We start from the raw sequence: 11,594 nt of genomic DNA on the forward strand, positions 1-11,594 counted from the left end.
AAGAAGAAGAAGAAGAAGAAGAAGAAGAAGAAGAAGAAGAAGAAGAAGAAGAAGAAGAAGAAGAAGAAGAAGAAGAAGAAGAAGAATAGATTTCCAGGTCAAGTGGTTAGGGGCCGGCAGAATTCTCTGCCTGTTCAGTAAGCCATGTAAAGGGTCAAACCAGCACCTTGAATTGAACCCATAAACAAACAGGTAACCAGTGTAAACTACTTTGGATTTTGCAAAATACATGTCTAGTGGTTAAGCCTTGCAAAAAGGCAAGCAGCCAAATTCTGTATTAGTTGAAGCTTCTGAAATGTCTCCAGTGCAGCTCCATGCTGAGCACTTTGAAGCAATCCAACCTAGTGGTGACAGGAAGAGCAAGGTCCAACTTCATTTGAAAACTGCCTTTCTGTCTAGACTGTTGACTTAGCTGTGCTGGTCCACATTCGTGTCACTGCTAGACTGGATTGCTTAAAGTGCTCAATCTTGAAGTACCCTTGAAGACATTTCAGAAGCTTCAGCTCATGAAGAATTTGGCTGGGCAAGTTCAAGAGGCCCCCTTCCAAACTTTTCAGATGATCCACCAATTATGTTACACTACTATGACTTGATAATTGATCCACTCCATAAATCAGCTTTTCTAATCAATAACCCTTCAGCAAATCTGAATTCAATTAAAGGCTGATTCTGCATGGGCCAAAAACAGTGGTGTAAAAACGGTGTGAAAATGGTGTAAACCCCTTTACACCGTTTTAAATCCTTTTACACCATTTTCATACTGTTTTCACACCACTGTTTTTGGCCCATGTGGAATCAGCCGAAGCTTCAGTCAAGTGGAAAATAAGCTGAAAAAGCTAGTTCAGAACTGAGACAGCAGCTTTTGGAGTCTTAGAAAACAACTGAGTGCCATTAGCATATTGAAAACAAGCTGAGTGCCATTAGCATATTGATGACACTCACCTCTAAAATTCTGGATGATGTCACTTAGTGGCTTGAGTCTCTGGACATATGGCGGGATATAAATGTAAGAAAATAAATAAATAAATAAATATTTTTAAAAGCGCTTATGAGAGAATAGTCCTGAGGGGCTCTACATTTCAGATCTTATTCTGATGATTCAGCATCCCAAATAGCAACCCTCTGGGTCCTCCTCATAAACAGAGATAACCAAAGCTGCCAGAGCCTAGATCCTTTCTCAAACATCTTTATAGGTCTGAATGATCCAGTGTCAAATGCCACAGAAAAATCAAAGGCCGTTTCCGCATGAAGGCGGAAGCGGCCAGGTCAGCGTTTACGACGCCGACCCGACGACGCTGGGACCGTCCACACGGACGGTCCTGGAAACAGCCGGGCAGCCGGCGCCGCAGAGCGCCGGCACCCGGCCAACCTGGCATGTCCCCGGGCCTCCGGCGCGTCGCCGAGGCCTGAGGACACGCCCCCTGGCCCTGCGCGCCTGCTCCAGTGGCGAAGGGCAGGGGGGCGTGTCCCCAGGCCTCGGCGATGCGCCGGAGACCCGGGGACAAGGTAAGTGCCGGGTGGGGGAGGCGTCGTGAAGCCGCTGCCGTTCGCTCGGCAGCGGCTTCGAGGCGGCGTTTCCCCAAAAAGAGCGCTTCCAAGTGCTCTGGGGAAACGCCGGCCTCGCAACGGGCGGGCGGCGCGAGGGCGGCACGGCTGCGATGCAGCTGCGCCCCCTGTGCGAATGGCAGCCTGGAGACGGCGTTTTTACCGTCTCCAGGCCGCCATTCATTGCCCGTGCGGAAACGGCCAAAGAAAATCAATATAGTGAGCTACTGTCCCTACTCATTTGTGCATGAGGATTGTCCTCCAGAGCAACCCATGCTGTGTCAGTTCAAAATCCCATCCGAAGTTCAATACAAATGGGTCAAAGACAGATGTATCATCTCTAGATAAAACAGCAATTGTTCTGCCACCCCTCAGTGAACTAGCTCAGAAAGGAAAATTTGTTACAGGTCTATGATCCCAACTCTTGACAGGGACACTTACCTTCAACAGCCTTCCTCAAAGTTTGTCCATGTCTGAATGGGAAGAAATCAGTTTCCTGATTTACTGATAAAAATAATTCGCTAAGAGGGAGAAAACTAATATGAATAAATCCCACTATGTGGGCAATCTTTATAATTAATAAATTAAGCTAAGAATTATGTTTATTTGTTAATTAGCTTTCCTAAAACATTATATAAAAGGTTGCCTGTTGAAGTGCTTGCTTCCTCTGTGGGTACCAAACAGTATGTTTCCTCACTGCCAATCATTTCACACCACCACAACAATTAAGTGACCTATTACAGGCGTTACATAATAAGTAGAATGCATTGTATGAATAGCACTACATATATTCTGGGTAACATTTAACTGTTTTTGTGAACTCTTTACAGAGAGAACTGAGATCTTGAGCCTTTAATGCTCATTTGGATCCACAATTAATAATTGCCTGCCACATAAAGTGTCACGACTGAGTTTACGTGTAGATCTAATCAAACTCTGCTCACTTTCACACCAGTCTTTTTGTATGCAAAAAGGAAGTTATGACAGAGCATTTGTACATTAATCTGCCAGTATATTTGGGCAAAAATGGTTTGACATAAAACCATCAATATGGGTAAGAACAAAGAAAATAGCACTTTGAGTCAGTGGGTCTATTGAACTTAAAAAGAGTGGTTGCTAGGGGTTACAGATGTGGGGGGCTGAATGGTCACTGGAGTCGGCGCAGACTTGCTATGGTGCGTTTGCCCTCCTGGCTGTCATAAGTGGTACTTGTGTAGGCCAGCACAGCAAATAGAAGGGAGGGGTGCCACAGAGCTACGCTGAGCTTATGGCACCCAACTGGCTTTCAGCTGCCACTTGCAGATTTGCGTTGGCTTAACATGGAGACGGATGCAACTGGGGGCATTCCCAGAGGATAAGGCGACAGGGAAGATAGACTTACAGCAGCCTTTTGGCTGGTATAACTCCATTTTCTCCTATGGAGGTCTTTCAGGTGACTGGTAATTCTCCAACTTCTCCAGTCCCCTGGGCTGCCTGAAACCCCTCTGGATGTGGTGAGATGGTGCAGCAGCAGCACCGTCCCTGGCAACCTCCAGGAACTGGATTGGGCTGTTAATAATGGAATCTTATGGAGCTGCATTAATTTAAGTATCATGCTTCCAATGACTTCCAATTCCAATGGAATAGTTCTGTATAGGATTGCACTGCAAATGGTGCACATGATTATGTTTTTATGGCTTTTGGCAGCTGACACGGAATTCATTAATTTTGTATTACAGCTTGTAAATCATTAAAGACTCATAAAGGTACCTGCTAATAGTAGCAACTTGGCCTTGTAGAATACTGTTTACATCTACCCGCTGATTACAAGAAGGTTTACTGCTATTTTTAAAAAATCCAAACTCCACAGATTTACAACTAACCTCCTGAAATGTTTCGCTATGATTATACCACAGGGCCATATAAATTGCAGTTCAGCCTGGATAAACAGATGACTTCTTAACACTAACATGCTTTCTGAACCCCTTGGCAAGAATATTCAGTATTGTACCATGCTGTCAAGCAACTACAATAGATTAAGGACAATAATTTTGCCCTATGTATTGTCGAAGGCTTTCACGGCCAGATTCAACTGGTTGTTGTGGGTTTTCCGGGCTGTGTGGCCATGGTCTGGTAGATCTTGTTCCTAATGTTTTGCCTGCATCTGTAGCTGGCATCTTTAGAGGTGTATTGCAGAGGGAAGTCTGGACACAGTGTGCAACAGACTTCCCTCTGTGATACACCTCTGAAGATGCCAGCCACAGATGCAGGCGAAACGCTAGAAACAAGATCTACCAGACCATGGCCACACAGCCCAAAAAACCCACAACAACCAATTTTGCCCATGTTTTCCAGACTATGATATCAATAATTATTGATAAATTAAAACTTATTTTTTCCATATTACACAAAGTCACAATTCCTCCAGTAGTGGTATTTGACCCTGCTTTGCTTGTCCCCTGAAAGTATGCACTGAACATATGCCACATCTGTTCCATTGTGTACACATACAACTGACACTTGCAACTGACACTTGCAACCTACTGAAACAGATGTGCAGTTGATTCAGTCATGACAGCAACCATCTCTATCCAAATACTTTCTATATGGATGTGTACATTTTTAATGTCAATCGCTATGTGGATTACTGGGAAGCAAGGACGCAAGCATGCGCAAAGTGAAAAATATATTTGAACAGTCATGGAAAGTGAATGTGCATATGAACTAGATCTCGACCACACTGAAACAATGGGTGGACTTTTATCCCTTTCTCCATGGCATCACAATTCTGTCCTACTTCCTCTGCCTTGGATACATATAGGCAGTCTGGAGTGTCCCCAGTCACAGATGTAATTCCCAGGTAAGGGGAGGGTCATGGTTCAGTGGTATAACATCAACAAAAGGTCCATGATTCAATCCCCAGCACCTCCAATTAAAAGAACCTGGCACCAGGTGACATGAAAGACTTCTGCCTGGAATCATGGAGAGCTGCTGCCAGTTGAGTGCACAGTAGTGATCTTGATGGATCAGTGCTTTGATTCAGTACAAGTCACGTGCAGGCATACTTAGGAATGCAGCCTTAATCTGACACACATGAAACAGTACGAAAGTGCATTCAAATGTGTTTCTAAACCAAAACCAATAATTAACAAATACAGGTGTTAAAACATGTCTTCCTTTGTTCTTGAGAACAAGGTAGCAGCCTATGCTTTTAGGCAACTGGAAACTTCAAGGTAGATATTTCTGTCATAATGCATTGGTAGGAGTTTTATGCAATAGAAAAATTCCAATAAAGAATTTTAGAAAAATTCCAATATATGTAGAGTCCAAGATAGGATGAGACTTTCTACCCTGCTGCCTGAAGTAAAGCTGTCCCACCGTATGCTTTTCAATATGCAAGAACACTTTTGTTTAAAAATGGGAGGCAGTAAGCGTCCCTCAGGACTGGCTGGGCCTAGAAACTCAGTGCTAGGCATGCAAATGACAGAGTCACAAGAGGAGGATTATAGTTTCCACTGTGAGGACAGAGGTCATTAAAGAGCAAACACTGCATGGAAAAGCTCTAGCTTAACTAGATTTTCTTCCATTAATTACAAAAAGCATTTTAATGCCTACCCAACTCCAGCTGAGCCTGATGAAAGCAATGAAATCTGCAATAAACCTGATGCATACACAGAAACCTCAAATGGAGAAAACTACAAATTAATAAGGCAAAAATCTGCTATCAGGAACAAGGCAGATTTTTAGGAGTTATTACAACAGTTGCCCTACATTGGACTAGCCTGTTACACAGCAACTCAGGCAAAGCTCTAGAGAGATGATACTGAAATAATCCTCATGTAAGGATGGCTTTTATACCAAGCAGATGATCGTACAAATGGAATGAAACCACACAAGGTATTTTGATAGCGTTACATCCCTGAAATTTCCCAACAGCCTTTGACAACCTGTTTATTGCTTTCCTTATATTCTACACACAAACTCAACAAATGAACTTCTGGTCCACAAGAAGCAGGTAAATATTTCCACTGCTCTCGCACCCCAAGAAGAAAATAATCACAATGCTAGAGAAAATGCAAATGGTTCTTTGGGGATGATTTCAAATTCGGGGAATGATGAAATATTTCATTGCATATTATGAATATTATAACAATTGTATACAAGATGCAAGGAAATGAGAGAAAAAATATGACAAAGATTAGTGGATGAGATGAAAAGTGTTGAAGTCTTAACAGGATCTTGTACACCAATTTCAGAAAAGTTGTCTTTCCTCTGAACTACAGTATGTTTAATACTCAACGTGCACCTTGCTAAGGAGCATCAGCGGATGGGGTATTTGCGTTTTGTGATTTCAGATCACAGCTGAGCGATACGTTCCAGACTGAACATTATACATCCAGAAACCCTTTTCACAAAAGCTCTCACGCCTGTTCAACTGCAAAGAACACAAAACACCTCGAGAAGCTTCTGACTTTGATTTGTTCATTATTGCCATGGGATGCCATGCCAGGGAGAGAGGTCTGTCCAGGAGTTTCTCCACTCACTATAATCTAGGTAGAAGGCAAAACGGATACGTCAAATACCCTCTTCTTCCTTCCCCATGAAGAATGGGGACTCTCAGCCACCTCCATCCTAAATGAACAGGGAAAGTTTCTGAAGTGCCAAGAGCGGGAATTTCGCTGAAGCTCAGGACTCACCCTGCGCCTGCGCTTCCATTGTCCCTCCAAGATCCGCTTGCCCGGCACAGCACCGACCAGACCGCGCGCCCAAGGCGGCTCGCTCCGGAACGGTCGCCTCGCGCCTCTGCAGCGGTCCCGGCCTATCTGCTTCACGCCTCAACGGCTCCTTCGGGCGAATCCCCAGCTCCGACCGGCTTCCTTACCCGCCAGCCTGCCCCTTCTCTCCCGCCTCCTTCTTCCTCGCGCTTGTACAGCCTCTGCAAAATAGCGCCATCTGCCGGTCTACTTCCCACACTTTCCCATACATCACTTGCCTTCTCTTCCCCATCACAATTACGAGAGGCAAACGGGCCTGTCTGGAACCACGAAGTGTATGAGGGAGCATAAACCTTTTGGGTCACCTGAGAAATCCACTTGGGGATGTCAGCAAAATCCCAGCCAAGCTTGTATGTGTTCTTGGGGCATTCCAGGGAGCAAAAATAGGGAGCTTAGTTATAGTGTATTTTGGCAGTACTGACTGCAACGGCGTTAGTACAGCTCAGCCGGAGTAGGTAAGGGGAATGCCTAGATGGAAGACTTGCTGAGACCTCTCTAAGAAAGAAAAGAGACTTCCGAGAAGGAGAAAATTAGACTTGAGAGTATCAGTCTGTGGGCAGATAAGAGGTGACACAAAAGGACTGAAAGGTGTCTAATCTTACAGTCTTATTTAGCTGACCACTTGCCTATCCCCTGCTGGGCCCTTAGTTCCTTTATGTGCTTTATATTATAACTTCAAACAATATCCACCTGTTCGTATATGGCAGAAATGCCATAAGAATGCTGTATGCCATATTTAGGTCAGTTTTACTAGTGCTTGCCAAATGTTTTGTTCCTATTTTAAATGTATCAAGTGATCTTCAGAAGGGTGGGCTTTTCCTGCACTCGGAGCTGCTGCTTATATTAGCAGACCACCATAATTATTCACATGAACATCACAACATTAAAAATGGAAGACTGCAGTGCTTACCCCTCACCACTGCACTGGAGCTTTGTCCCTACACACACAAGCCATCGTTAATGTCATTTCTTTGGACATTGATTTATACATGAAAAGTTCATTTCCAGTTTTTGCTGTACTAGAAATGGTCTTCTCCTCCCCCAATACACAGAAAGCCAAGGATTCCATCTTTGTTAGGTCAGCAACAAGGGAGCTTTGACTATAGTGCAGGGACGTAGGTATAGATTTTTATGGGGGGTTCGGGGGTGGGGCCACACCCCCACCCGCCCCTGGGGCATGGCCATGCCTTCCCAAGCCCCACCCCACCCCCAGTGCTTATAAAAGCAGCTCTCCGAGGCCTGGCCTACCCTCCCCTGCCCCCCACCAGCTGGGCTCGCAGCCAGCAGCCCCTTCTGCCCTCCCCTCTTGGCAGAGGCGTAGCTAGGGAAAATGGATCCCGGAGCAAAATCTGAGTTTTGCACACCACCCTCCCCCATGGAGCCACTGTGATGCTGGGATCCACCCCCAAACAGCATCACTTTCAATGGTGTTTAAACTAGAAAGCCCAAATTGTCCTTTTAAATCCACCTTAAAGGGAGAATCTGGGGTCCCCAGTTAAAACAACATTGAAAGTGATGCTATTTTGGAGTGGATTATCCCCCACCCTGAAACAGCATCACTTTCAATGTTTAAACTGGGGACCTCACACTCTCCCTTTAAATCCATGCTGAAGGGGGTGGATTTAAAAGGAGAATCTGGGGAAATTTGGGGGGTGTCTGCTGTCAGGGGTGCAATTATTAAGCCAGCAGCAGCAAACTTTCAGGGTATCTTTAGGAGACCCTCCTGATGATATCTCCCAGGTTTGGTGAAGTTTGGTTCAGGGGGTCCAAAGTTATGAACCTTCAAAGGTGTAGCCCCCATCTTTTACTAGCTTCCATTGGAAACAATAGGGGATGGGACACCCCCATTGGTAGTCCATAGCTTTGGACCCCCTGAACCAAAGTTCACAAAACTTGGGTGGTATCAGTAAAAGACTCTTCTGATGGTACCAGTCATGTTTGGTGAATTATGGTTCAGGGGGTCCAAAGTTATGGACCCTCAAAGGTGTAGCCCCATCTTCTATTAGCTCCCATTGAAAACATGGGGGATTGGGGCACCCCCTTTGGGAGTCCATAACTTTGGACCCCCCTGAACCAAACCTCAACAAACCTGGGCACTATCATCAGGAAAGTCCTCCAAACAATCCCTGAAAGTTTGGTGCTGCTAGCCTAAAAACTGCACCCCCTGCAGGCCAAAATCCAAAAAACACTAAAAAATACCAAAAACACCACAAACGGAGGGCAGAGCTTTGGACATGCAATGGGGGTTTTGAACCTGAGAACCCCCCCCCCTTTACCTATTTCCTTGCTATAGTCACTTTGTCACTGTGGAACCCACTCTGTCGAAACCAGTCAAGCCAGCTTATTTTTTAAAAAAAAACTGTTAAAAATTAATGCTCATTTCATCCCAGCTAATCTTTTTTAGAATAAGGCCTTGTTAAGTCACCTTAACAAGTGCAAACCGCTGCAACCAGTGCAAACCGCTGCAAGTGTGGCTCAGCGGTTTGCACTGGGGAGATCTGGCTTCAGAGTTTTGCTCAGTCTTCATGAAGTTCACTGGAATACATTGGGCCCATTCATATGTCCTGGTCTAACCTACCTCACAGGATAAAATATGAGATAGAAGAAATATGTGCATTGCCCTAGCTCCTTGGAAGGAAAGGAGGTTAGAAATGTACACCGACAGATGTTTGGCAACAGTGACACTCAAATAAAGTGCAATTCAAATGTTATCCTGCCAAAGTATAAGGAGTAGGCAAGTGACCAGTGGTCAGTAAAGTGGGGTTTCTGGGAAATTTGAATTAGACAACCCAAAAATGGAAAAAGTTACATCAGTGCAAACGAACAAACAAACTCTGTGGAGTGGCATTTCTCTCAGATTCAGATAATAGATACTGTCAAGTGGTTGCCATAAGGATGACAAAGGGGCTGTGCCTGGGCTCTTTCTCTGCTGAGACAGTCTGTGTCCTCTTTGCCAGCAGCTTCGATATTGATGGGGTGGGGGACCCCAACAATATGTGCCAACTTCCGTCAATAAATATCTGGATTTAGGCTGTAATATGGATTGATATTCAGAGAATAAATAATGATAACATAACACCTGAGAACATAAATTTGTTACCCTTTTCTCAGGGTGGTGAAAATTAATTTACAGAGGAGAGTGTAAGGTAGGGGGTTGATGTGTGTTTCTGTTCAGGCATTCTGGCCGTGGCACATTCCAGGATCTGGGCTGTGTGCCCAGAGTGGCTGCGAAGTTAACCTTGCTTTTGCGCTTATCATATATGTGTGTGAAGCTTGCTTTTCTTGCATCGTGGGAATTGGGTTGGGGAGGCCTGGGAGGAGCTCCATTGCCCATAAAAGAGGCCGCCTATTCCCGGGAAGGTCAGAATCTGCATTCCGTGTAGTGTGATCATTGAAGTTTATGAAATAAAGAACTATTCTAAGTTACTTGCTTCGAGTCCTTCGAGGTTCCTTACATTATGCAGATTCTCACAACCTTATTTTCGGATTGATCGTGGCCAAGCACCATCCTCATCCGTTCTGTGGATCTCCGATGTCTTCCAACATGCGGAGATTGACTTTTAAGGGTCCGTTGAACTCGGAATATGAAGAGACTGTGGTAGCCCCCAAAGAGGGCTCCCTCTCTTCCCTCCACACAACGGTCCCTGTGGAGGAGCCAGCGGAATCAATCTCCCTGGTGACCCTCTCCAAGCCTCGGCTCAACCGGAGCTTAGCCTTCCTCCAACTGCACGAGCAAGTGGAAGAAGTCCCCCTGATGGCTCGGCGCACGGTCTCGGCCGAACGTCTTGAAGTGCGTCAGGAATTCTACGATTCTGGTGGCGGGATGTCGATGGATCGTGCCCCCCAAGAGCGGCATGTCACCACCCGTCAACATATGGATTACAAACCGGTGATGCGAACGGTGATGGAGGAAATTGGAGTATCGACCATCCATGGGGACACCCAGGAATCTCTGGAGAAATTTCTGGATCAACACCTCGAGGAGCCTCCTCCCGAACACTACTGGCAGAGCACAGGAGCTCGCCCGAAGGGTTCGTGCCCATCAGCACCCCGAGACTCCATGAGGGTGTTCTGGATTTACAAAAAGGGTCCCGGGTCAGACTTACTTTTGCAGAGGATGCCTGCACCCGGGATCCTCCGGACCTACGGGAACTCGAGGGGGCAACTGCCATGCCGGCTGTGGACTTGAATCGCACCCCCGTTCCGGAGCCGGTTCATTGGACTGAGCAGCTCGAAGCCCTCGAGATGGCCAAATGTGATTGGGAACAAGAATGTGAAGCCCTCGAAAGGGAGCGCGAAGCCCTTGAACTGGAACGTGAACAGGAGCGTGAAGCCCTCGAAAGGGAACGGCTGGCCCTGGAACTGGAATGTGAACAGCAACGCCAGGACCTAGAATTGGAACTGGCAAGGGAGAAAGATGTCCTTAGACACCAATATCTCCAAGACGTCACAGTCCATGATCGAGTCCTGGAACAATCCAGGCTTGAACTCCAGCGTCAGCGTGAGTGTTTGAAAGCACTTGAAACCCAAGGAGAGGTCGAGTCCGCAATGCAAAAGAGGGAGTGCAACAGGCTGCGGCAGGACCGAGAAACTCTCACACGACGTGAGAGGGAACTGGCTGCAAGAGAAGCGTTGATCCAGAGAGACGGCGCGGCTCGATCGCGCTCGCCCGCCACCCCAGTTCACACGGCTCCTCGGATAGAGGCCCCCCTGCTGCAGCATAGGGCAGTTCCCCCAGTGCAGCCCCCGCCGCCACCAATCCCAGTTGCACAACCACCGCCTGGACGGGTCCCGTCCCCTGCCCCGGCGCCACCAGTAGCACCGGTGGCTGGTCGGGGCTACCCTCGACCCCACATCCCGGCGCGCTTTGATGAATCCACTTCCAAATTACCATATTTCATCCTACAGCTGGATGCACACATTCTTGAGTTTGATGATCTTTATCGCTCGGAAGCGGTAAAAGTTCAAGACATCGGATCCGTGCTAGATGGGGATGCTGCAGAATGGTTTGTGGAATTACACGAAATGGGGGGGGCTGAACTTCAAACCGTGGCTGCCTTACTCCAGGGACTTAGACTGCGGTTTGAAGATCCGGAAGAGGTGAACAAGGCTATTAAGACTATTAAAACCATCAAGCAGGGTACCAAATCCTTTGCTGAATTCGCTCGAGAGTTTCGGCTGGCAGCAAGCAAATTACCGGACTGGCCTGAACGCATGAAATGCGAATATTTCCATGATGCGGTAGACCCTGACATCTGCACCTGGGCAGTTATGGTGCGTGAGCCACGCACCATC

The 11,594-nt window shown here is 46.5% G+C and overlaps 1 protein-coding gene across 2 annotated transcripts in view; it reads right to left on the reverse strand.

Moving 5' to 3' along the window:
* TPD52L1 (TPD52 like 1) overlaps positions 1–6,446 on the reverse strand; it is a 56,308-nt gene extending 49,862 nt beyond the window's left edge. For both annotated transcript variants that reach the window (XM_048491380.1, XM_048491371.1), the window contains exon 1: positions 6,222–6,446. In XM_048491380.1, the coding sequence (XP_048347337.1) occupies positions 6,222–6,240 (19 nt within the window). In that variant the 5' untranslated portion in view covers positions 6,241–6,446. The remainder of the gene's footprint in view (positions 1–6,221) is intronic.
* Positions 6,447–11,594: the final 5,148 nt, after the last annotated feature.

The sequence above is a fragment of the Sphaerodactylus townsendi genome, linkage group LG01, assembly GCF_021028975.2.
Source record: "Sphaerodactylus townsendi isolate TG3544 linkage group LG01, MPM_Stown_v2.3, whole genome shotgun sequence".
NCBI classification, from domain to species: Eukaryota; Metazoa; Chordata; class Lepidosauria; order Squamata; family Sphaerodactylidae; genus Sphaerodactylus; species Sphaerodactylus townsendi.